The following is a 27,842-nucleotide window of genomic DNA, read 5'->3' as shown; positions in this document are numbered from 1 at the left end:
TATTTTACAATTTTAGTTGCTATAGCAACGCGTGTTATGATATGAATTCTGACTGCATATAAAAAACAATCAAACCTATCGCAATCTGTTGGTTGAGAGACGAGGCGACTTTGCAGACCATTTCTGTGCGATTCCTGAGATTTCTCAAGCTTTTGGAGGAGAAAAAGACTTATTTTAAAGAGCACAATTTCTCTAATCATCTTTATTTTAGTTATTTTTCTGATTATTTTTTTTACACTACCAGCAGGTCAATTAAATGCACTAGCGTTCTCTACTTTGCTGGACTTATTCTTTTGCAGTGGAAGTCAACTAAACCACCAACACATACTAAATGGGTAGAAAATGTCATGGCGTATCTAAAGCTTGAAAAACTCAAATATAACATCCAGGACTCAAATAATAGATTCTTCAAACTTTGAAGACCCTTCCTGTCATATTTTGAGAACAGATTTAACCCAAATACTGAAATGTAAGCCCCCCAACCCCCCCAACTTTATTTATTTTTTTATTTATTTATTTATTTACTTATTTATTTTTATTTATGTATTTTTTCGTACCTTTTACCTTTTTCTTTTTAATTAATATTATTTCACCTTGTATTTGTTTTCTTTTTTTATGTACCTTGTTCTTGTATATGTTTAAGTTGCTCTGTTAAAAGTTTAATAATAAGATTTTTCTACTAAATATGGCAATAAATAAATGCAGTAGGGCTGGATGGTATGATGTATATATCATTATCGTGTACTGAAAAAGAGTTTTCTATTCTGTTTATACCTCAATGTAGGTGTAGTTAGCTCACGTCTAGCATGCGTGAGGCTGAGAAAGACTCTCTGGCAGTGTTGTCAATTCCTTTATATTAGGGCTGCTCGATATTGGAAAAATCTGACATTGCAATTTTTTAGTTTTGCTGCGATATACATTGCGATAGGAATATAATTTAACCAGATGATTTGAATAGCTATATTTGGAAAGATTTTATTAATTTAGCTCGACTTGGATGATCAAGACTTTTTCTATGCAGTTCATCTGCATAAATTATAACAAATTACAAGCAATAATAAATAAATAAACAGTGCTTTATGCTTTTCTGGGGAGTGGAACAGTATTCAAGTACAGAAACGAAACAATCAAATGTAAAATAACATGGTGATCATTGGATAAATAATGTCAAATTTAATAATATCTTTATCTTTTAATCACTATTAAAATTAATCCTGCATTGTGACTATTGCAAATACGCACATTGCGATATCGATGCTCAAACAATATATTGTTCATCACTACTTTATATTTTCAACAAAAAGGATCACAAAGTTTTATTTATACAAATTTTTATACAAGAAATGTAATATTTGTATTTTAAAGGGGAAAACAACTGTTTATTTCCTTAAAGTGTTTACATGTTTATAATTTCATTTTTGAGTTATTTACTTGGGATATATTTTATATTTGTCATAAGATGTTACTTGAGAAATGTTTATAATAATATAATTAAAGTTTGTCCATAAAACTGTGAAATGTGAGATACAGTGGAATTTGTTGTTCATCTGAAGTCATGTGTTATTTACAAAATACACCAGAGATGTTAATGTCTGTTAACTTTACCAGGTAATGATCATCATTTTTGTCATGAAGACTCCTGCTCCGCACCAGAGCCAATGCCTTCCACTGATTGACCAATGGTTCCTGTTCCTGGTTTACCTGTCGCTGGTCAGAAAGAGCAGGATCTGAGGGATTGTCTCAACATCCATCAGTCCACTCTCAGCGGGATTAGAAACACTTGGGTCAGTTTATTTATTTAATTTACTTGGCGCAGTTGGAATTTGGATGTCTCCTAAGGACATTAAAGCCACGATGACAAGTGTGTGTGGCAAGAAGACTTACACCTAGTTATCATTAGCTGTGTTTCCATCCAAAGAGATTTATCCACAAAACTGGAATATTGCATAAGAGATTTATGAATAAAGCACTGTTTCCATCTAAGAGAACAAAACTGGTCACTTCCTGATAAACCGGCACCAAATATAAAAAAGAAAAAGGGAATTTGCTGTGGTAGGAGAAGACACTGTGGTCCTTTCTCTTATATAATAAATGACTTGCGCCTGGAGATAATAATACTGAACCAGTCTAAGGATGAACTTTGGCTGAATGATTTTAGAATGACCAAAACAACATTTCAGATGCTCTACATTGTGGTCGGTCCACTTGTTTGCCTAATGCTGTACCATCACTCCTAGTTATCTCATAATCTGTTAAAACAAAATCACATGACTTTCTTTGATGCGCATGACCTTAGTTGTCTAACAATGGTTTTGGGAAACGCACCCCTGGTTAGGTTTTTTTTTGGATTAATGTATGGATGATAGATTAATGAATGAATGGCTGGTCAGATGGTAAATACAGTAGATGTCCTTCCAAGAGGAAGGGGGTGGAGGTGGGCATAGATAGTTGGAAAGATGTCTTCTTTGTGGCAGCTATTTAAATTGTAGTTAATGAACACACAACAGACAGAAAAGGAGACTGACCAGGGGTGTCGCTAGACCCCATATACGGAGGCACGTGCTCCAGTAAAGGGGGCAATGCAGTAAATAAAGCAACAATTTAATCGAGAACAAACTGATGCATGTGTGCAGAAAACCATTCTTGTGTGCCTCACACACCGCTGCTTCTACTTCTGCTGTGAATCCCGGTTGTTTAACATGCACACTGAAAAAAATACATGCCACTCATAAAACCAGAATAACAGCCTTTAATGCAGTGGTGTCTGCGCTCAGTAAGTTTTGCAAGTCTGCAAAACTACTGTTTAAGTAATATGAGGATGATCATATTTTGACTATACGAGGCTTTTTTTGTATGAAGCACAAAGGAGAGATGATGAATGAGTCAAGAAAGTTAGACTTAATAACATTATTTCTCCACCATCAGAGTCAGGTCTCAGACAACAGATAATTCTATACATTTTTGTTTTGTGTTTCTCAGAATTCTCATAATTTAAAATTCATGCAAAAGTTTTTTAAGAAAATGTAAAATCGGCAAAGAGGTAGAACTGCTTGAACAGACTGAAAAATGGAGTTAGTTTCCAAAGAAATGTAGTAAGATTAATTATAGACCTGATATCTTTCTCTTTGGCAGATTTGTACGGAGCATGTGGAAGAACAGGGAAACACACCTCAATAATCACAAGTCTATCGTGATAAATTAGGTACAGCCTTACATTTTTAAGTTGAATCAAATGTACTTCATCAAACATTTGAATTTGTATATTTACATTTTCACAGAGTGATAGTCGGGTATTTTCTTTAGATAGGATGGATGGACGGACGGACGAATAGATAGTATTGAACAAGCAGGTAGAGCTCTGTTGATGTTTTCTTTGTCTTTTACAGAGTGGAGTGGAGAATCTAGGGAGTCACATCTCTGCAATGGTTAGAAACTGCAGGTCAGGAATCACCTATCACCGAAAGATGTTCAAGAGGAAGGGGGTGGTGGTGGGCTTGAGCTGGGCTCAGATTATAGGAGTTTTAAAAACCTAACCGATAATGAAATCTGGTTGCTGTGAACACATGAGGAGAATTTTTGGCTAATTTTTTAGCCCACCTCAAATCTTAAATGTGTGCAAAGTACAAAATATGAAAACTGTGCCACAGAACACAAGATATAATTATTTTTATAGGCTATTGAACTCATTCTATCCTCATCACAGAAAAATAAATAAATAAATGTATAAAAACACAGTTTAGATTTTTTCAGTGGCTTTGGTGCATTTCTCCCAACACTTTTTACATTTGCACAAGTTAATGCATTTCTCAAAACAATTAGCACAAACTGCTAAACCTAGATGATAACCTGAAAAAGTGAGTCACTTACTCAAAATGGATAGCTCATTCCTCAAAAGCAAGTATTGATGTCAATGAGAGTGTCAGTGTCATCAAGAGGAAAAGTCCTGGCAAGTGTTTATAAAAAGATAGTCAAATGGCTTTGTCATGTTTTCATTATGACAGTTTGCTCTATTTTTTTTCAATGTAATAAAGTTCGATTTTGGTGACACTTTCTGAAAATGCTCAAGACAGCACTATATACTATTTGCTCAGCCATTTGAAAACTACAGTAAAGTTAGACATCACTGCATTTAGTGAGGAATCTGATTACAAGACACTGAATATGTATGTTTCACATTTTTACTGCAGATGCTCTTTGCAATTCTAATTTATTCACAGCATTGTGCAAAAGAATAAATATACTCTTATTTACATCAAACATAAACTCCCTTTGGGCAGAGCTGTGCACAACTGTAAACAATATGTGCTGTGCACAACTTTCAAACATTAAGTACATATTGCAACTGAACCTACAACATACACAGGTCTGTAAATCATTCATGAAATTGTTCAATTTAGAAGACATTTTCTGGAAAATAAAGATGTAAAAAAAATTTATAAAATTTGCTTGTCAGATTTCGACAACTAGTTCAACATTTTTGTATGTAATGACTCAAGTAATGAAATGAGGACTATTAGTTTTTAAATGGAATGACTTTTCAGTATTCACAAGTTTAGTTTATTTTGACTGACATGACATAAGCGAATGATAATTTTATAAACAGCAGAGAGTTGTATGAAAGCAATTGATACATGTCCAAAAGTATTCGCAATTTGTTGGAAGGAATGAGAAACTGCTACTATGATGTGCACAAATGACTAATTGTTTTGAGAAATGCATTAACTGTTGTGCAAATGTAAATAGTGTTGTGAGAAATGCAACAAAGCCACTGAGAAAAACTGTAATATGTTGAATCATTTTGGGTTTTGGAGATAACTGACAACGTTCTAGTGCCCGGCTACACGTGTCATCAATATCTGCACACCGCTATAAGAATAATGTTAAATCTGGCTAATAATAAAGGATAATTCAAGCTTATTAAAAAAAAAGGATATTGTAATGAAGTTTACGGCCCTTTGGCTGCCGGGAAGAAGGAGGCGGAGAACCGACGCAGGTTTAAAATATTTATTAATCACAATGACGGCAGCTCCTCACGGAGACTGCCATCTAAACCAAAACAAACGGACGGCAGCTCCTCACTGAGACTGCCGTCAAACTGAAAGCAAAAGTAAAACAATATGCCCGGGCCCGGTCCTCTCTCGCCTTCCTCTGCCATCGGTCCTCCTTTTATGATCCAGAGCTCCTTCCGTGGGATCCGAGGCAGGTGTGCACCGCAGGTGTATCCACTTACGCGGTGGCCTCACCCCGTTCCCACGGCTCTCGGCCACACCCCCTCGCCACAGATATATTTATTTATTTATTGAAAGCAACATGATTCTCTCCAGCTCATGGCTTTGTTAATACTGAATAGGTTTGAACTGCTGTGATTAGCCCGATTTGAAATCCTGGATTTCAATCATGTCTGCTATGATCAGGGAGGCTGCAATTTGTGTTCAAGATGGCGAGGTGCAAGATTCTATCTTTAAACGGCTCACATTACCAGATAATCTGCACTGAGAATTGGAACCGATAAAAGTCCTCGACAAGATTTCATCTCCGATTCTCAGGAGGTCAAAATAAATTGGATTAAAACTTCTGTAGTCTGAGCTCAGCTTTAGATAGATAGATGTATTCTCTGCGGCAGGCGTTTCTTTTTCAGGTAGTGGACACACAACAGACAGAAGAAGGAAACTCACAAGAGCATCAGTGGAGATTTGTCTAAGGAACGCTGGAGAACATTTAGTGCACTGCAGGAGTTCAGCAAGCATGTAGAGCTCTGTTAGTCATGTCTTTGTCTTTTACAGTCTGGAGTGCAGCTTGTGGAGAAATATAGGAATCACACACCTCAGCAATGACTGGACACTGATGGTCAGGAGTATCCTTTAAAAACAGGTGGATAGGTGCATGGCATGGATGTCCTTCCAAGAAGAAGAGGGTAGTGGTAGACATGGATTGTTAGCTAGATGTCTTCTCTGTGGCTGTTATTTATTGTAGGTAATGGACATACAGCAGGGAGAAGAGAGAGACTCACAAGAGCATCAGTGGAGATTTTTTTTTAAATTGCCGGAGAACCGCATGTGCATTGCAGGAGCTCAGCCATCAGTTAGGGCTCTGTTGGTGCTGTCTTAGTCTTTTGCAGACTGGAGTGAAGCAGAAAGAAGAGAGTCACAAGGGAACAGAGGAGATATGTCTGAAGAGCACTGGAGAAAACTTTGTTTATTGCTGGAGATCAGCAGCATGTAGAGTTTTGTTAGTCTTGTTTTTGTCTTGTATGTCAGATTTCACTGGGGCATGTGGAGAAACGGGACTCACACCTCAGCAATGACTAGAAACTGATGGTCTGGTTAGTCATTTTACTGAATAGATAGGTGGATAAATGAATGAAAAATAGATGTCCTTCCAAGAGGAAGGGGGTGGTGGTGGGCATAGATTGTTAGATGTCTTCTCTGTGGCAGTTATTTAAATTGTACACTGTTAACCCTTGCTGTAGATTATGCGGTAAATAACTCTAAAATAGCCAGTGTTCTGCTGTAATGAAAGGAAACAGTATTTTACTGTAAAACCAGCAGGATTTGTATGAAATTAGATCATGCAAAGAACTAATGACTGTAATTTACTTTATGTAGCCATTACAGGAAGGAACTGTGGTAATAAATGGTAAATTACTGTTCATCTACTCTGATGCTTTATGTGGCTATTTATAGAAAGTGGCATTTATTTTAAGACAGAAAACAATGGTTTAGGCATTAACACACGCATACACTGGCTGTCCGTCTTATTCTAAACACAAATGTGTTGTCCTTTAAGGGAGCCACAGGTGTTTGATTTGTTTACTTCTGAGTGTGCTCTATTCTCTGTCTGTCAGTTCAGATGCAGAGTCTGATGTGTTTTAAGCTCTAAATAAGAATCTACAATGAGTGTAAAGGAGTAAATGTGTTCAAATATTTTGAGGGTTTCTAAAATAATGTCTGTGTGTTAAATCCAATTGTTGTTATCCTGAACTGTGCACTTGAAAGCTACATCGTTAGCTAGTTAGCATCTCCTCACACTTCTTACATGACTTACATTGAAGTATATGTATTAATTGGACAACTCATCTTTATTGGTTTTGCCATAATGTTCAGATGCAAACAGTGTAATGTGCCTTTCTGGAACTAAGCAGATTTTATACCCATTAAAATCCTTCAATTTGAATCTCCTCAGTTAGATAACGTGCACAGAAATCCTCACAGGGAATCATAACAGATGATCTATACTGTACAGCCATCCACACACAGACCTCCACTGTCAGGTTGTGAATTTGTTAATGTGTTACTTGTTACTTGGAAAAGTCATATTATTTCATAACTTGTGTTACTTGTAATGCGTTACCCCCAACACTGTAACCATCGATGTCAAACTCAGTTCCTGGAGTTCCCCCCCTACTTCAACACACAAGTCCTACTGTATATACACTGCATGTGTTGTTCAATATTGAACCTTTTTGTTTGATTGTAAATAGAAAATGTCTTCATACCTGCTGATTTGTTTAATTTTGTCAGACATTTTCTGTTGTATGTTTGTTTGCTGCCAAAACAATAAAATATATTTGTCTGAAGAATTGATTATGCTTTTTATTTTTCATAACAGTTCAGAAAACTGATTAATTTGAGTTAAACTACAATAACTACTGTATATATGATTTACCATTAATGTGTGTGCAGTAGCGATTATGCTGTGAGTACAGAACTACAGTACAGTAATTAACTGTAAGCAGTTTCCAGTTTCCGCTACTGCTCTGTTACACTGACTAACACTGTTGCCAGTATTCCACTGTAAAAAAAAGTCAAACCTGGTAAGATCTAATACATTTATTACAGTATTTATTATTTGTTAACATTAGTTAATGTAAATAAAGTTTTATTGTTAATTCATGTGAACTCACAGGACATTAACTAATATTAACAATTTAATTTAATATTACATTAATAATAAAACAGCCCAGACCTGGCAATGGTCATGCAAGCAGACTAGCTTTTCTCACACTGAAGCATATATATGCATAAACACTCCTCAAAGATCTCTCTTAAATGAATGTTTTCTGCAGAATGCTTTATTTTAATATATTTGTGCATAAACATTAGATCAGTCAATATCAAAGTCAAAACTGTAAACAAAAAACTTAAAAAAAAATCTTAGGATTACATTTAAAAAATGAGTTCACCCAAATGGTTCACGCCACTGGTACTTCACAGCTACTGTGGGGTCACCCATTGTGGAGAGATCTCAGCTGAGATGCCCAACCAAGACAAACCACCTGATTCTGGACAGCAGAAGATTGGCCTGACGCCCAGAAAGAAGATGTTGCCTGAATGACTGGAAGAAACTTTAAAATGACCGGAGTTACAGATGGACCAAGTTACTGTAAGATCTTCTCTGGTATAAATATAACACACACACACACACACACACACACACACACACTTACACATAGAATAACACGAAATAAGTCTTGCAGACATTAAGAATTAAATATTGATAGGTCAAATATTTATTAATAACCTTCATTCAAAGAATATTTTAATAATAATAAAATAAAAACGTTTTCAGCGTCTTGAAATGGCCGAGTCTACTTTCACTAAAACACATTGAAATGAAGGGATTATTTCATCAAACATGTAAAACTTACGATCCTCAGGAAAAATAAAAAGAAGTGACCACTATAAAGTTATTGGTTATCCTGAATTAAATTAATGCAAATTATTGAGAAAATTCCATGTTTAATGTTATAAAATTGACTCGAAAAAGTGAAAAATTTTCAATTCATCATTGTGTTAAATGTGAAAAGAAGCAAGTAAACACACAAAATAATCTACAATAGAAAGAAATTGATTTAAATGACACAAAATGTGTAAATGATGACAAGTTTATTTTATATGTGTGAAAACAATTCAGCTAATTGTACTTTACTGCATTTATGAAAAAAAGATGTTTTAAAATGAAAATAATCTTCAAAATAAGAATCTAAAACTTCCAGTAGGTGGTGGTAAATACACACCCTTACATACCTTTAACTACACATGACATTTTACTCCACCTTACATATTACTCACCCGGATATATATAATTGTATGAGGGTCATTCTCACTATAAAGTGCCTTCGAGACTAAATTGTTTGAGAGTTTTGATTTAACCACAGTTGTTGTATTAATTAGACCTTAGACTGTAAGAAATGAATGTTGGTCAAGCTCCTGCACTTTTTACAAATAATCTGCAAGTAGAAAAACAGTAAACAAACCTCACATTGTGTCAACCCTGTCATGGACAAATGTAAAGTATCAGTACAGTCAGAGCATCTAGAAAGTTTTCATAGCGCTTCACTTTAACCACATTTTTATGTTACAACCTTAATTCAAAATGAGTCAAATTCATTTATTACCTCTAAATTCTACACACAATACCCCATAATGACAATGTGATTTTTTTTTCAAATTGCTGCAAATTTATTACATTTGAGAAATCACATGTACATGTACTCAGAGATGGTAGAATCTCACAAATGTTTTAAGTGTTGCCCAGCCGCAGCTCTACAGTTGTCTGTTAGAGAGGCTCTGCTGCTCATGCCCAGGAGGATGCGGGACTTCCAGTTGAGTGTGCACTTATCCCTGAGGACACACCTTGATTTGGGTATGATACACAAGGGCGATGGCATCCACAACCCAGTGTGCCAGCCTCTGCTTGGATATGGCACTTTCCTTCTGCCGACTGCCAAAACAGACACAAAGCAAAATAAAACAAAAAGAAGAAAAAAAAACAGACTAGAGAATGCTCTGTTTGGGCCACGTAAACACCCAGTGTGCGACCTGATCACAGCAATGGAGGGGTTAAGTAAGCCTCCTCCAGGGTCAATGCTTAAAGTCTCACTATCTGATCTGGAGTGGTAGGAACCTTGGGCACATAGCCAGGCCAGAGTCTCAGGACAATGTGAGAGTTAGCTGGCCCAAATTCCAAGCATGATTTGCTGACAGAAAATGCCTCCAGGTCCCGGACTCTATTAATAGAAGCCAGTGTGATGAGCAGAGCTGTCTTCAAGAAAAGAAAACTTAGAGATACTGAATCAAGTGGCTCTCTTTGCAGTGCGCAGAGGACCACAGAGTGATCCCAAAAGGGCATGAGAGGTCAGCTACCGATGCTGGCAGGTCACTTAAGGTTTCTATGTCGTCTATAGATCACACATGAAGATTTCAGAGATTTGATTTGATTTATTTATTTTCAAACAGAAATATCATACATAAAACATCATTAACAAAAAATACATTTCAACATGGTCAAAAATGGAGTGGGATGAAGCACAAGCTTATTATTTTCCCACTTCATCACCACACACATCATTCGTCTATTACTTAAACTGATTTCTTCTTTTACTGATCTCTTCTTTTTCATAAAATATATTTTATCCTTTTGGCATCTTTGACAAATTATATGTTTGATTCCATTTGTACCTTTACATTTTGTAACAGACCCAAAGGAAAAAAATACACTGCAAATAGCCATTAATTAAAACTTCATCATACCTTTCTCGCTTTATCCTTTTTCAATCACCTTCATCATTATATTCCTTTAATAATATACATTTATACAACTTCTTCAATTGATTATTATCCTGACATTGTTTGGGAGTCTGATCTAGACTGTTCCATAATTTCACATCACAGACAGACATACACAAACTTGTTAAAGTTGTCCTTGTTTTCAACCTCCTAAACCTTAGTTCTTCTCTCAGATTATATCCCCCTTGTCTTTCTTCAAATAACTTTTGCATAAATTTTATAAGTAATTCATTCCTAGCTTTAAACATAAATTGTGCTGTTTTAAATTGAACCAAATCATTGAACTTGAGTATCTTTCATTTTAAATATAAAGGATTTGTATTCTCCAAATAGCCCACATTTTCCATCAGTCTAATGACTTTTTGTATTTTAAGGGATTGATTGTATTTGAACAACATCAATTAGGACTAACAAAAACCAGAAACAACTATCTAATAATGCTGAGATGACTTATTGATATTTGTGTGCAATAATTCCAAAATGTATGTCTAATCATTATTAAATATTAATGATGACAATAATACTAACAATGAATTACATCTCTCATGATCGTGCTGCCCTGAATGTGCTTGAATGTAAGTTTATAAATAAATTTATGGTTTGCATCAAACTAAAATGAAGAATTGCAGTAAGAAATATTTATTTTGCACTATTGTTTTTATCTAATAAATAATATTTCTGCTACAAAACAAACAAAAGATTATAATAAATCATTTAATTCAAGGCTGAAAGCTGCAAAACTGTTTTTAGTTAGTAACTCAAGAAAGAATGGACAATAGAAATTAATAAAAGTCTCACTTCTATCACTCTTTAAAGGTTTTGATCTGGGTTTGTGTCATTTTAAATGCTCAGTCTTGTTATGAGCTGATTTTCTTTCTTCTGTGTTTGTGGAAAGCAGGCGAGTCAGCGCACTAATTTATAAGCAGGCAGAGCAGGATTCTCGTGATGATCACCGGCACAATACTGCTCTTTGTTATGAGCCGCAGATTCAGTTTAAACTTAGCAAAGGCGAGCTTCTTTGGGGATGATGTGTACAGTGTTAGATTTCACATTTAGCGGACATTTGCGCTGAACACGCAGTGAATGCAACGCATCGAGCTTCAGTCACCTTCTCCGAAAACACAGATCAACATTCACCACATGTCATGATCGCTGTCATCGGCGCCATTACAATGTAACTTTAGGTGGGGTTTGCAAATCTGTGTGTAGGCTACTTTTCACTCTTCAGCTGTTTGCATTTCCAAATAACATAACCTTTGTTTTACTTGTATTTAATGACAATTTGTTTAAGTCAAACCATAATTTTAATTAATTAATTTCTGTTTTAATCAACTCCATAAGTTTTAGTAAATTATCCCCAGAACAAAAGAAACTTTTATCATCTGCAAATAATATAAACTTAAACAACTCTGATATCTTACACAGATCATTCATGTAAATTATAAACAATATTGGACCTAAAACTGATCCTTGTGCTATGCCACACTTTACATTTAGATATGAAGATTTATGGTTGCCAATTTCCACAAACTGTTGCCTATTTTTTAAATAACTGCTTATTCAGTCCAAGGCTACTTCTCTAATACCAAACCTTTATCATTTGTTTACCAATATATTATCATTTATTGTATCAAATGCCTTCTTTAAATCTATAAAAATTCCAACTACCTTCTCCTTATTCTGATCTGGACGTAAGTGCCAGATAGAAAACCTCCTTGAGAAAGAAGGTCCTTCCTCAGGAGAATCTGTCAGGGAGGGTCTGTCCCGAGGAGTGTGAGTTCTGGAAACCAGGTCTGGGTGGGCCAGTGTGGTGCAACCAGCAAGATCTGCTCCTCGTCCTCCCTGACCTTGCACAGGGTCTGTACAAGAAGACTCACTAGGGAAACGCAAACTTGCCTGATACACATGTCCGAAGCCAGCAGTGAGCCAGTGCATCTGTGCTGAGCGGAGCAGTGGCCGGTCTTGGCTGAAGCAAACAGGTAAACCTGAGTTTCTCCAAAACACCCCCATATCAGCTGGAGTACTTTGGGGTGAAGTTGGCACTTTCTTGGGAGTGTGAGCTGCATGACATTCCTCGGTGCTTGCCATTGACATCCCTGAGACATGGAACAAAAACCTAAAATTAATAACAAAATTTAACATGAACCTGTTTATTATAAGAACAATTAAGAACAATCAGTAAATAAAAGTGAATAAAGAGTTAAATGTGAAGTGCCATTAGAAACTCCTGGAATGTCAGTCGCTTTGTAAAAATGAACAGTATTTTACTGTAAATCAGGAAATTCTCCATTAGATTTATTAGAGTTTTATAACAGATTTGGACAGTTGCACAGTTTAACCAAGCTTAATGTTGTGTTCAATGTTCTCTGTATTTCTCAGTTCTCCTGCATTTGTTCTGTTAATAGGTGTGGATGCCAGTTCACAGGCCAGTACTCATGAACTTTGAGAGGCAGTTTTTGGGGAAACTGTATCATAGATAGGGGTGTAATGATACACTCAAGTCCTGACGATGCACTGAGGTCTTATGAAGCAAAGGAATCTTTCTCTGTGCAACAAAGTGAACAATTATTTAGAAATGTATCATCTGTTATATCTCTGTGGTAAACAAACATGTGATTTCACGGCCATGAAACAGCATTATCAGCGTAATACACTCTAAAAAACGCTGGGTTGGTTTTTTTAACCCAAATGATGGGTTGAGACTGCTGGGTAACAAAATTGGGTTGATTCAACCCAATTTGGGTTGAAAAATCGGTCTTTATCTATAACCCAGCAGTGCTAAGTTGGGAACGCGGACGTGAAAGAGAGCACGCACGTCACGTCAACATGCAGGGACATCAACGTGAGAAACCGCCATTTTCTTTGCGCTGTCTTTGAGGGGAAGCGAGTGAAATTCTGTCTGAGACGCAAGTTATTTAGTGTGTATTTAACAATTTTCATAAGAAATAACACACTTAGTTTACTTAGTATAATATACACGCGCTTTTTTTTCTGTTTCTCCGAGTCCGCCTGACGACCGACCTGTTTCTCCGGACCTGTTTCTCCGCCTGACGGCGACCTGTTTCTCCGCCTGACGGCCGAGCTGTTGCTCCGCCTGACGCCCGAGCTGTTGCTCCGCCTAACGCCTGACCTGTGCTCGCCTCACGCCCGACCTGCTGCTCCGCCTCACAGCCAGCCTGTTGATCGGTGGACGGGAAAGCGCGCATGGCATCGGAAGGAGCTTGAAAAGTATAAGGTAACTAATGGAACTAACGTGAAGCATGTTTGATGACCACTTTATAAACACAACACCTAGGATAATTTAGGAGCTTTTTATTGTAATAAAATGCCTTTTGAATGACACAGATTTTTATGTTGGCTAGGTGATGACAGTAAGTAACGTTACTGTGATTTGTGATCTTTCTGAGGTGTTAACTGTAAAGCAGTAAGTAGTATTTTTACTCTTGTATTTCTTAAGTTTGTTCATGGATTTTTTGTGACAATACTTTGATGCATAAGTGTTGAATTCAGCTTCTCTAACAATGTTTTTTTTTAATCAAAATATATACAATAATTGTCCTGCTCTGCATGTACATTTTGTTTAGCTGTACATTGAATAGCAAATGTTATTAATTTACTATGAGCATTTTACATTCTAGACGTGATTTGACATATCTTTAATTAATCCTGTATGTAAGGGTCGTTTCATGCAAACGGAAATGTCTGAGCTAAGGCTAATTCCAACCTAATCATCTTCGACTGCAAAAAGAAAAAGTTTGACATCCGTTTTATGTGACACCCTGGATAATTATTATCATTTAGGAGTATTTTTTTGATATAGTGACTTTTGGCTAACATGATCTTTTTTTTTTACTTAATTTTGCTTAAACGCTTTTATCTGTTATTCTTTTTCAGATGGATAATTGCGTGAAAATCAAACTAAAAGAATGCAATCTTGAGGAGTTAATCCCCACATTTGAAGGTATGTAATAATATTTTACTTGGTTCATTGTAATCATTAGGGCTGCCCTTGTCTAAACATTTGTCTGGTTGACTTGTGATGTTTATTTGAAGCATTAGTTGAATAATTACAGATTTATTAATAAACCTTTTATTCATTGATTCATTTTCTTTTTGACTCAGTCCCTTTATTAATCTGGGGTCGCCACAGCAGAATGAACCGCCAACTTATCCAGCATATTTTTTACACAGCGGATTCATGCAGCATACATTGACTTTGCCAGTGTGGACTTTTTTTCTGCAACTAATAAATTTTGGGGTGCATGGTGACGCAGTGGGTAGCACATTCGCCTCATAGCAACAAGGTCACTTGATCGATCCTTGGCTGGGTCAATAGGCGTTTCTGTGTGGAGTTTGCATGTTCTCCCCGTGTTCGCGTGGGTTTCCTCCAGGTGCCCCGGTTTCCAAAGACATGTGGTAAAGGTGAATTGGGTAGACTAAATTGTCAATGGTGTATGTGTGTGAATGAGTATTTGCTTCCCAGTGATGGGTTGCAGCTGAAAGGGCATCTGCTGCATAAAACTTATGCTGGATATGTTGGTGGTTCATTCCATTGTGGTTACCCCAGATTAATAAAGCGACAAAGCTGAAAAGAAAATGAATGAATGAATAATAAATTTTTAGTTGACTAATGGTTATTCAATTATTAGGGGGCAGCCCTAGTAATCATTAGCCACTTCAACACTTCAAACTGAGAGATTAAACTTTAATGCCAATTTGTCTTTGTCTGGTTATTTTTTAAAATCTGCTGTTCATGCAATTAGTGACATTCTCTTGTTTTATTTTTAGCACAGGAGCGAACCTTTCCTCGTTTTTAGGTCAATTTGAATAGAATTCAGAGGGTAAGGATTCAATTAAAGGTTTCTCGATGCATAATGATGCATTTAATGCATAATGCTTGTCTTAGTTATTTTATTAACAATGAAAATGTTATTTTTATGTTTGTTATTAGGGTGGCATGGGGGCGCACTGGGTAGTGCTGTCGCCTCACAGCAAGATGGTCGCTGGTTTGAGCCTCGGATGGGTTTCCCCTCCACAGTCCAATGACATGCGGTGTAGCTGAATTGGGTAAGCTAAATTGTCCATAGTGTGTGTGTAAATGAGAGTGTGATGGGTTGCAGTTGAAAGGGCATCTGCTGCGTAAAACATAAAAAGATGACGGTTTTGTGAAAGTTGTGATTTGGTCACAGCTATGGTTTATCAATTTTTTTCTGGTAAGATGCTTTATATAGATAGTGAATGCAACAAACTCTAAATGGCCTGTAAGCCAATTATTTTCATTAAAGGAGAAGTCCACTTCCAACAAAAGATTCACACATAATGTTCTCACCCCCTTGTCACCCAAGATGTTCATGTCATTCTTTCTTCAGTCAGAAAGATTTTTTTTTAGGAAAATATTTCAGCAATTTTATCCATCTTCATAGACTGAGATTGTGCCTCATTTATTAAGTGCTTAAAGAAAATTTAAATGTGGCTTCAAATGATACAAATACGGTTGCAAACAGTCCCAGCTCAGGAAGAAGGGTCTTATCTATTCTCATTAAGAAAACACAATTAAATACTTAATAATTTCAAATGCTCATCTTGCCTTACTATTACTTATTAAAAAAAGTTCCTTAGGCAAACCTGTTGTTGCATTGTCATCTTCACTCGGGCCAAAAAATTGCAGCATGGTGCCATGGTCAGTGGTTAACTAATGCCAACACTGGCTGATAGCTTGGTGTGTTATGGCCTTAATTGCTTCTAAAGGTATTTTAGGTGTTCTAAAGTTAACTCTAAAGATATTTAACTTTTACACTTTTGAGTTTTTAATAAATCTTAATTCTATTTATTTTTTCAGATTGGGACCAATATTGCTGAGTATCTTCATCCATTGAATTCAAGAATCTATTGAGTTTCCTCATGTTCTCGTCCTTGGAGACCACCACTTCTTTCAAGCCTTTGCTCACGTGCTGTGCTATTTATTATTGCAAAGTACATTACTTGCTAAAGTGGACGTTTGCTATAAAGCATTCTACATCTTTGGTGTGAACTACCCCAAGCAGTGTTCCCTGGTGTGGCAGACTGTGGTTTATTAGGGTTCTGCTAGCATTAATTTTTGCTGACAAACAGTAATCATTAATACTGTGACCTCACTGCTTCCTTGGATTCTGTGTTCTTTAACTTGTACTTTGGATTGTGGGGGAAAAGGAGCACCCGGAGAAAACCCACACAAACACGGGGAAAACATGCAAACTCCACACAGAAACACCAACTGACCCAGCTGAGGCTTAAACCACCGACCTTGTTGCTGTGAGGCAATCGTACTACCCACTGTGCCACCATGACACCCATTTCTAAAGAATAGTTTTAATAACTCATTTCTAATAACTGATTTCTTTTTTCTTTGCTATGATGACGGCACATAATAATGGACTAGATATTTTTTAAAGACACTCTACACTGCAGTTACATTACAACTAATGTTTCTTACAGACTCTTTTATATCTCAGGATTGATGTTTGCACATGATTGTTCGAGTAAAAGTTAAAAAAAGTTTTCCTATTTCAAGTTTGTTTAAAAATGCTTCCATCCTCAGGTTTCATTTTAACTTTTATATCTGTTTTTTCTTCAAAACTGCATTTACATTGAACTTGATCATCCTTACTGATGATTGCTTTATATCTCATATATTGATGTTGGCACATAATTGTTAAAGGAAAGTTATAAAATGTTTTCTTATTTTTTCTTAATATAAAATTTGTATTTTCTTAGTTTTTATTGTTTGTTTTGTTTTTTCAAGCTGTTTGATGCCTTTTCATTATTACTTTCACATATTTTTTTCTGCATTGCAGTTGATGATTTATATGAGAATATGTTGATGTTTGTGCTCAAATTACTTTCTGACTTCAGTCATTTAGAAGCATTTTCATTATTACTTCCTTATACTATTGTTTTTCTCTACTCTGCAATAACATTGCAATTGCCTCTTACTGATGATTCCTGATTTATACATGATGCAAATGTTTTTGAATGCATTTCAAATATGCATTTTCTTAAGGTAATTTGTCTGATTTCAGTCTGATGCATAGTTACTGAACTTTAGTCAGTGTTTCTGTGATACAGTTTGATAAATTTTCATAGAAATCGTCTTAACCCTTTAACTACCCTTTCAAGAAAAAAAAAATTGGATTGCATTTCTCAACTGCTAATGTCGCTATTGAACACAATCAGTACATTTTAACACATTTTATAATTTCTAAAATATCAACCTCTACCAAATGATTGATATGCATGTTTATGGTAAAAGTACCAGAATTATGAAAAATCTGAAAAATTATGTGTAAGACCAATTAAAAAAAAAAAAAAAAAAAAAAAAAAAAAATATATATATATATATATATATATATATATATATATATATATATATATATATATATATATATATATATATATATATATATATATATATATATAAATCATCTTCTTTCTTATGACTTTAACAGTCATTATTTAAAATAGTAAAAACATGGTCAACCATTTGGTAGAGCAGGCAGTCAAAGGGTTAATGCTGAGGTGCAGATGGGAAAAATGTCTTAAATTCATTTGGACACATTTTATCTTTTGTCATAAATAAAATTCCATTACTGAACAACTATGTATTGCTGTAGAATTGTTTTTATTTTAGTGATTTTAATTATCAGTTTCTAGATTAAATTTCTGACCCATTTTGGGTTACATTCAACCCAGCAGTGTAGTAATTTTTAACTAATAGTTGGGTTAAAATCACAACCCAGCATGCTGGGTTAAACTTGTAACCCAACTTGCTGGGTTAAAGTAACCCAGCGTTGGGTTTGTCCCTTTTTTACCCAGCGCTGGGTTACCAAAACAACCCAAATTCGGTTGTTTTCAACCCAGCAGTTTTTAGAGTGTACAGGAAAACAGAATTGACCTTTTTGGGTGAAATATACCTTATACAATAAGCCGAGTACTGCAAAAAAAACAAGTTCAGTATTGCAAGTCCTATCGTTTACACAAGCGATGCACATCAGCACATTTATATTTCACAGTTTCACATTATGATGTATCGTTATACCCCTAATCAAAGAAGAATGTAAAGAACACGCCTTGAACTCATTTTAATCTGTCTACTTTATATTTTCAGCTAATAGGCTGTATAATTGGACATCAGGGCACCAAAATTAATGAAATCCGTCAGATGTCTGGGGCTCAGATCCAAATTGCTAATGCCATGGAGGGGTCATCAAACCGCCAGATCACCATTACTGGAACACCTGCCAACATCAGCCTGGCACAGTATCTTATAAACGCCAGGTGAGATTCAAAGCAAGTAACATAATAAATGCTAAACACAGATGTGTGTAAGTTCTGAATTAAATGTACTTAATATATTTATTTTAAAAAATACTGTAATCAAACGTAAAGGAATGCAAAAGTTTAAAGAGAAGTGTTGTAGATACCAAGGCTAAATTTAATTGATGAATAAATAAAGTAAAATTACAACAATCTTTTATTATTATAGATTTATTTTTAAAGCTAAAGCTCACTTTTTAATGATCCTCACTAAACCAATGTTTCTATCTTGTCTTCAAAAATAATTCTATACTGATTTTTATTTAGGAAATATATTATTATTATCATTAGTAGTAGTAGTAGTAGTAGTGTTAGTAGTTAGCATAGCAGTAGTGGCAGCAGCAGTTTTTTTTTTTCTTAGCAGTGTGGTTGAATTTGGTGGTGGTCAGTATTGCCAGGATAACATTTTTATTTTTTTTGAAAATGCAGTTGCAGGAAAGAATAATTCTTAATTAAATCTAGTTTAGAGTTATAGCACAGAAACTTAGCATGCTGAATGTCTAGCGGTTATTACTCTAATTTATTTCAAACTAATTGTTTTATTCATATTATACAGTATATTCAAATATATTTAAGTTATCATACATGTAATGTGAGCAACAAATTGTATGAAAATATGCTTCATTTTAAATTTGTAAGTGGCGAAACGGGCAGTCATGAATGTTGTGATTTTGAGAAAAATTAAATCTCATTTTAATTACGCTGTAAAAAGCAATTAGTTGACTATAAAAAGGTAAGTTAAGTCAACTTAATAGGTTCTCATAATTTTAAGGGAAGTCAATTGGTCACTTTTAAGGCAGCGGTTTTGATCCCTTCATTAAAGTAACTAATCGCTTTTTATAGAAAACAAAATGATGTTTTACATTTGAAGGTGACATTTATTCTTGATTTATTCTTTGTAACACAGTTTGTTTCATTCAGCGCATGATTTTCTTTGGTCTGAAAATAGTTATTGATTACAAACCAGATGATAGTCAGTGTTTAATGATTTATTTCAGCCTTCAGAAGGGCCTGATTGTTTAATCTTTGACATTTTTACTTGGCTCGACTTCATTAATGTTGACTGTGCTTCAAGTAATTGTAATAGTTTATAAAGCAATGTACTTTGTTTACATCTTTGTTTATTACCGTGATGTGCTGCATTGACTTGGAGAACTGAAAGTGTGACGGTGTCACTTTCGTCCAGACATACTTAAGAAAGATTCATTTAATCATGTTAGAACTGACCCTTTTGGGCAACGCAACTGTGATTAAAGTAAAGCAGCAAGTAACAGAAGCTGATTTGAATGTAATGTTGTGACTTTTTAACAGGTCATTTGCTGTTAAATTTGTATAATAAATAAATTCAAGTTCTTTTTTTTCCAATCTTGGTTTTAATAGATAGTGACTACATTGTGAGTTCTATTGTATCTCTGCTGTATTTGCTCAATGGTACAGTTCTCTGTTCAGAATGTTTATTATTTATATCACAGAAATGGGATTCATTCAAACGTAAAGTATTATGTATGGATTTCAGTGTTGACTGCTTTATGATTTTATGTGATTAATAATATGACATAAAATCTCATTTTTCATTGCGATCTCATTTTCACATCATTGCAAGGATACTTATGAAGGTAAAAATGAATATGTATTTGCTTCTGTCATTTCTATTTCTAAAGACAGTTAATTGTGCTCCAGTGACTTATAATTGTATAATCATGGCCATATTCTGAGTCTGAAATAGTGTTATTCTGAATGTCTTAACACCCTTGGCAGTCTTTATCCAGTATAACATCATATAACAGGTTATGTCACCATATACAAAATAGATCATGCGTTTTGCAAAGATAATCATTTATTTTAGGTCTGTAAGAATTGAAATATTACAAATATTTTTGATGTCTTTGACAATTCAAAACATGAGCTGAAAACAGGGCCAATGGACTCCACAACCCACCAGGGGGGAATGCGGGAAAAACCAGTTCCTGTTGCAATTGCATCTGAGTATGCTGAAACTCAGCTTCATCCCCCCAACTCACGCATATGGTCATTTCAATGTTTGAATGTTCTAGATTAACCAAACTGACTTTAACTATCATGTTTGATATCATTTGAAATGTCTCAGTGCGATTGGTACAATGGTCTCGTTCTCTCAGAAATAGACATAATCAAAACAATAAATATATAACTTCAGGCATCTTTTGAACCACTGTGAAGGGTGTGACTTTTCCCTAAGTGTGAATGCCTTTTGTTATTCACACCCCCTTTCTTGAGGGAATTCTTGGATTATTTAAGGTAAGGTCTGAGAAAGATTCAGCGCGATTCTGCCTAACCAGATCAGCCCATAACATGGTTTGATCCATGTTATGTATATTTTTGAAGTCAGGAATGCATCTTTTTCATCTTGGATTTGTCTTTGATAATTTGATGTTTTGTATTGATCGTTTATGAATTGACTGATTGAATTTGGCATAATACATTTACCTGACTAATAAATTATGTTTTGAATTATTCAAACCTCGTGTTATTATCACTGATAAATGTTGTTGTCCATAGCACTACAAGCCACTGTACAGGTTAGTAACGGACTAAAACATGTTAGACGGAGCAGCGTGGCACGCTATACAATGTTGTTAGAGATCCGACTAATAAATTGGCATTTATTCAAGTATACTTGGACTGTAAAAGGCCAACTATTTAGAACAACAAAATATTGTTGAAACTACTTTAAATGTGGATATTTAGGCCTTCATCTACAAACGTATAATCCTGCGCGATTATTATTAAAATACTTTGTCTTGATTAAGTAGATAACAGATCTATGGGGACCACATAAAAAATCTCCTAAATTGAGTAAGTAGGGTTCTGCCTTTTTAGGAGAGTGGTTAATCGCCTCTGTTTAATGACCAAGACTGACAAGCTTGTATTAAGAGATTGTATACCCGGCCGGTGCAAGACTCGAGATGCTATAGGAATCTGAGTAAATGAGAATAAGGTATAATAACAAATCAAAAGAATATTCAATCATAATCTAAATTAATGTGAACGGAAACAAAATAACCTTCTCAATGTTTTATAATTGGAGTCAGATAAAACGAGGATAAATATATTAATATTCTAAACCACCTCATACTAAAATTGGAGTCAGATATGAGTTAAGTTTAATATAGATCAACATTGTGCACTGGAAAGACCGAACATGCAGTGAACCTTCATCCACCATTGGATACCGTCATTGGACCAACTGGCTGGACCCTACAGGTCTAAGAAAACAAGAACTGACTACAATCTTTAAGTTATGATTGCTGCTGAATGACGCATTGTATGACTTAATTTCATGATTTTTCTTTTAATAAAGTCTCTTGGTCTCACGTAGGTTTTGTTTGTTTTCTGCGCCAGTGATTTATACTTGAATATGTATGGAATTGTATTTTTACTTATTAGATGATTTAGCTGATCTCTTATTTACTCAGCATCACTGCAGCATCACAGAATGACTCTTTGACTCACACTGTAAACACTAATAAGTTGAGAATACTCAAATCTACAACTCTACAATTCAATTAATTGAGTTGACCAAATGTGGTCTCTTCATTAAATTAAATTTTTAAGCACAGATAACTTAAAATACAAGGGCTAACTGGCCCAGCCGTGAATTGAACCAGCGACCTTCTTACTGTGAGTCGACAATGCTAACCACAAAGTCACTGTGTTGCCCCAGCGTGTATATCAATTAAGAAAAATGTATATCAGCATTTAAATATCTACTGACTAATTTAACTTTTCTCTTTCGTCAGATGGGTTCAGGTAGTGCCTCTGTCCTGCTGCGCTTCAGGAGAATTCAGCATCACAAGCAAAATGACCACCTTGAGTCAAATAACATATATTGACCAATCAGTGCGGTTGTCAAGGCAGAATCTCAAGCACAACCAATCATTTTAAACAGAGACATGGTGAATCATTTAAAGAAATTAAAATGTTAAGTTCAGAGAACTTACAATATGAATTAAGTTTTTTGCTGCCTGATGAGTAAGTTAAACACACATTTGATGCCAAAACTTGGTATTTTTATTAATATCAAGTTATATTGACTTAATATCTTTAGTAATGACAACAGCAGGGTTTAAAGTGGATTAAACCAATAGGCGAAGTAAGCAGCTGAAGTTAGGGCCCAAAGGAAGTCTGGAGGCAACAATAAATACTAATAACAGTTTCTATAAATTATATATAATCTCATTTCCTGTCGTATTTTGTAGGATAAGGCTCTAACAAATACAAATTTACTTTAATCAGTACATGTGTGCAATTGTGTCCCCCCACCCCCAATCATGGATCAGTCCAGCAGTCAAATCAGATGAAAATTTAGTTTTAGAAAACAAATAGTTTGTTCATTATTTTTAGTTGTGAACTCATTTTAAGCAAACAAATCTTTTAAAATGTAGAGATTGTGTTCAGATAAAAATATAGACAGCAAGACAGAGTGATATAAGATAAAGACAGCTAAATAAATAAGCAAATATGAAAAGTGGTTATTACTGAAGGACTTCTGGGTCTCATGACTCGAATTGCTTAGGGCCCCCAAATCACCAAATCCGGCCCTGCTCATAACAAACAATCATCATGATCACGGTACAAAGTGTAGAGTAAACAATGTTATTAACACTATGAGCTGTATTTGTTAAAATAAATGTTAAATTATTGTGTGTTTCATTAGACAAACTGTTGAGATGATGAAAAACACGCAGTCTTATACGTTTTAGTTAAATTGTGATTCTCTGTGCTGAACATTGCCCCCTTGTGTTGTCCATGATCACTTACTGAGGAGAGACGTGACCCTGCACCACAAAAGCACTTTTTTACTTCTTTTAGTTTGAGCACATGCTTTTTAAAATGATTGAGTTGTTGAAACTTTGACCTACACATGAAAATAAACAAAATGTACATTTTAAATTACTTTCAAAATTATAATTGTATTCTAACCTGAAACTGAAGATCGTCCTAAAAAGAGATTTATTGCGCTATATTGGGATAATTTGTAATTTGATGTGCACAAAGAAGAAAAACACAGTAGTGTTTACTTTAAATTCTCGTAAGAAGTTTAGTATTTGTATTTTTTCTAACTTGGAATTGAAGATTATATCAAAAAACTATTCAGCACGCTTCAATGTTGAAATTTTGTAGTTCAATGTCCACAAAAACACAATATTGTTCATTTCAAATTCTCATAGAAACTTTTCTTTTTTACCTAAAATTGAAGATCATTCAAAATAAAAAAACATTTGTTAAATATCAGCATGCGTGTATGGACATTTACTGAGTTTATTATCGACAGATCTGTGTTTAAGTAAAACAATTCGGCTAGTTTAGATTTTTATGTTTTAAATTCAGACATCAAATATTGCAAATAAAGTTTTGGTCTAGTTAGTTCAGCAACTACAGACAGCATGATCATATCTGACTGAACAGAGTCTCCTAATTCCTCCAGTGTCTGTGTTACTTCATTCATTTTCCTTCAGCTTAGTCCCTTTATTCATCAGGGGTCGCCACAGGGGAATGAACCGCCAAAATATCCAGCATATGTTTTACACAGCAGATGCCCTTCCAGCTTCAACCCAGTACTGAGAAAAATCCACACACTCTCACATGCACAAACACACTATAGCCAATTTAGTTTATTCAATTCACATAAACCACATGTCATTGAACTGTGGGGGAAACCCATGCCAACACATGGAGAACATTCAAACTCCACACAGAAATGCCAACTGGCCCTGCTGGTACTCGAACCAGCGACCTTCTTGCTGTGAGGTTACAGTGCTAACCACTGAGTCACTGTGCTGCCCTTGGTTTGAACATTTACATTTTAGTGAAACCAGTAAAGACAAAAAAAACTGCTGTAATTGCATATAAAATAACTTTATTGTTTATGATTTATTTAACATCTGTCCCCGTTTTTCTCTAAGTGGAAGTGTAGACTAGCTTGTGTGTGTGTGTGTGTGTGTGTGTGTGTGTGTGTGTGTGTGTGTGTGTGTGTGTGTCTTCAGCTCGTACAGCTTCACACAGAGCCTCACAGATGCAGCAGAGGAAGCTCAGGATCAGGATCTGTTCTCCTCAGTTCCTCTGCCCCTCCTGCTCTCCTTCTACAAATCATTGACAGCGTTTATCTACACTGAACCTGACAATGCAACCCAAGCCATGACTGCTGGATTCAGATAAGTGTAATGTCACTGGCCACCTGTGCAGTGCAACCACGGATGGCTGTCAATGTCATCTAAACTGGGCCGATCAGCCGGTGCTGCACTGAGACACCAGCGAATCAGCTGACGGCACTCTGTTACACACAACACCATCTTCAGAACCACACAACAACACACTTCTGCTCGCTCGCCAGGCTATCTCTGAATGTGTCTGAATCTCTTACCTGTTGACAAGCTCCTAGGGAAGGTCAGTCTGCTTCTGGACGTGACCCTCTGTGCACCTCTGAATGGGAAACGGTCACACAGGATGTTGTAGAGCGTCACTCCTACTGACCAGACTGTAGCTGGAGTCGCATGGTAGCGATGTCTACGAAACCACTCAGGAGGAGCGTATGCAGGAGTGCCTGAGAGACATAAGAAGACCACAAACATCTGCTCAACATGCTCCAGTACAGACAAATTCCCTTTAATGGATCAGCAGAAGTTCACAAACATCAACAGAACGTTTCCTTCTGTAACTCACACTCACCTGCAAAGTATTTGTAGGCCGAGCGCTTCAGCAGATCTCCACAGCCGAAGTCCAGCAGCTTGATGTCCTGGGACTCTGTGGAGATCAGGAGGTTTTCTGGTTTGACGTCCCGGTGCAGGACGCCGCGGCTCTCGCAGTGTTTAAGGGCCGCAATCAGCTGCACCAGCACTTTCTTTGCAAGACGCTCATCCAGACAGCCGTTCTCCTCACAGAAGCTCTGGAGATCTTGGCAAGGATCCGGTCGCTCCAGGATCAGGATGTAGCGTCTGGGACGGTCAAACCAGTCCAGCAGCTGCAGGACACTGGGGCAGGCAGGAACTGACGTGACACGGGTCATCAATGCCACCTCCAGCGGCAGCCGACCCTGACCATCCTGCAGGACAAACCCTCCATTATATCCAGAACTCAATCAAACACAGCAAACACAACAGATTCACATCAAAACATACAACTTTCAGTCGCTCGGGGGTCCGGTCCTTCGACACGTACTTGATGGCCACCTGCAGACAGGAAAAGCAGAGTAAATCACACCTGCCTGATTGTGACACATGACATTTACTGACAGCAACATTTCTAAAGCATGTCTGAACAAAGGAGGGAAGAAAATCTCTTACTGGCAGTCCATCAGACCTGCGCATCCCAGCAAACACAGAGCCGAATCCACCTCGTCCCAGCAACGGGCCCTTCTGGTACAAGTCTGCAACACAGAAGAGCACAAGAAATGAAGAAAAGAGAGAAAGAGAAAACATGCTGCGGTCTCTTCAATGACAAATCATTTCCTAACTGAGCCATAAGATCTAGAAGATGAGCTGTGCTGACCTCTGCGAGAGCGTTTGGCTGGTCTGCTGGACGAGGTGGACAGTGTTTGCTGGCTGCTGCTCTGCCTTTTCCTCTTGCTGTTCCTCTGGTCTGTGGATGCAGAATCAGCCAAATGTGAAGGCAGAGGAGCCAAAAAACCAGGAAGCTCAGTGGTGCCGTCCCGTGTATCTTCTGTATATCAAAACATTTTTAATGAATCTTTTTTGTTAACTTCTGTAATCCTTTTCATATTAGTCAAACATCATACAGCATCATACAGTGATAAACAATGACAAACAAATGAAAGATTAAAAACACTCACCTCCTCTTTCTTCACCCATGTGGGACATGGACAATCTCCTCCAACCTGCAATAAAACAGACAAATACAGACAAATATAAAAAATAAATGCAAAACAAAGTAAAGAAGAAGGAGAAGAAGAAGAAGAAGAAGAAGAAGAAGAAGAAGAAGAAGAAGAAGAAGAAGAAGAAGGAATGAAAAAACAGCAACAAAATTGTATTTAAAAAAATAATCAGAAAAATAACTAAAATAAAGATGATTAGAGAAATTGTGCTCTTTAAAATAAGTCTTTTTCTCCTCCAAAAGCTTGAGAAATCTCAGGAATCGCACAGAAATGGTCTGCAAAGTCGCCTCGTCTCTCAACCAACAGATTGCGATAGGTTTGATTGTTTTTTATATGCAGTCAGAATTCATATCATAACACGCGTTGCTATAGCAACTAAAATTGTAAAATACAAATAGCCAAAAAGGGGTATAAATCCGATTAGTTCTAATTAAAAGCTCTTGTTATTAAATTAAAAATGTATAAAAATTTAATTTCCGGGGTAATTTTCAATTGGCCAATCAGCTTTCATCAATACTGCGTCATCACCATACACTGATTGAGCTATCGAAATTAAATGGAATGAAATACTAAAAGCCTTATTTAATTTAATATTATTGTTGTTTATTATACAATTTATTTCATTTAAAAATATAATTCATTAATATACCTAAATTGTGCGTTGGCCATACATTTACTACGCAAGGAGTGACGTCAGGGACGTCAGTCACATGACCTTTCGTAATGCCCTGCTTCAGCGTGATTCGGCAATAACATGAAATTTAGCGTAAATAAACTCCTAGAAATGTGTTCCTCAGAAAATAATACAATAATTTTTCTGAAAACAGTTTATGATTCCTGTAGATCTCCCGAATGGAGAACAATTTCATCTTTGTCCACTTCTTCATTATAGTAAGTTACATTTATAGAAGAGCTCGTTTGTTTGGTAATGTTTATTAAAAACTTTATTCTTGAATTTCTGTGTGATTTTCGTTAAAGATTTCTCTGCTGCTAATGTCGGTGGTGACGCTATCAAGTTTTACTCAAAGCTGATAGGCCTATTAAAATGATAG

General features: G+C 35.9%; 2 protein-coding genes and 1 long non-coding RNA gene across 7 annotated transcripts in view; 1 reads left to right on the top strand and 2 right to left on the bottom strand.

Annotated features, from left to right (window-relative positions):
• Positions 1–27,842, bottom strand: part of LOC147843474 (uncharacterized) — a 388,615-nt gene that overhangs the window by 223,994 nt on the left and 136,779 nt on the right. Inside the window, exon 2 of the mRNA XM_087257013.1 lies at positions 7,641–8,003. The gene's annotated coding sequence lies outside the window, so the exon portion shown is untranslated. The remainder of the gene's footprint in view (positions 1–7,640; positions 8,004–27,842) is intronic.
• LOC137488047 (serine/threonine-protein kinase pim-3-like) lies at positions 8,849–27,326 on the bottom strand. 5 transcript variants are annotated; one of them, XM_087257011.1, is made up of 8 exons: positions 26,749–27,326; positions 26,448–26,618; positions 26,243–26,325; positions 26,078–26,128; positions 25,629–26,001; positions 25,324–25,503; positions 12,465–12,684; positions 8,849–9,723 (listed from the first exon to the last, which is right to left on the bottom strand). In XM_087257011.1, exons 1-8 carry the CDS (start codon positions 26,774–26,776, stop codon positions 9,618–9,620), a joined length of 1,212 nt encoding a protein of 403 aa, XP_087113137.1. In that variant the 5' UTR covers positions 26,777–27,326; the 3' UTR covers positions 8,849–9,617. The 5 variants fall into 5 exon arrangements, with proteins under 5 accessions (XP_087113137.1, XP_087113136.1, XP_087113134.1 ...); XM_087257010.1 differs by having other exon boundaries at positions 8,867–9,723; positions 12,465–12,664; XM_087257008.1 differs by having other exon boundaries at positions 8,873–9,723; positions 12,237–12,664.
• On the top strand, positions 13,392–17,931 carry LOC101885417 (uncharacterized). Its single transcript, XR_015493543.1, has 6 exons — positions 13,392–13,803; positions 13,931–13,992; positions 14,463–14,529; positions 15,357–15,409; positions 15,520–15,635; positions 16,408–17,931. It is a non-coding gene; the product is annotated as an uncharacterized LOC101885417 (long non-coding RNA).

Source organism: Danio rerio, chromosome 6, assembly GCF_052040795.2.
Source record: "Danio rerio strain M-AB ecotype USA chromosome 6, GRCz13ab, whole genome shotgun sequence".
NCBI classification, from domain to species: domain Eukaryota; kingdom Metazoa; phylum Chordata; class Actinopteri; order Cypriniformes; family Danionidae; genus Danio; species Danio rerio.
This window is presented reverse-complemented; position numbering and strand designations above follow the sequence as displayed.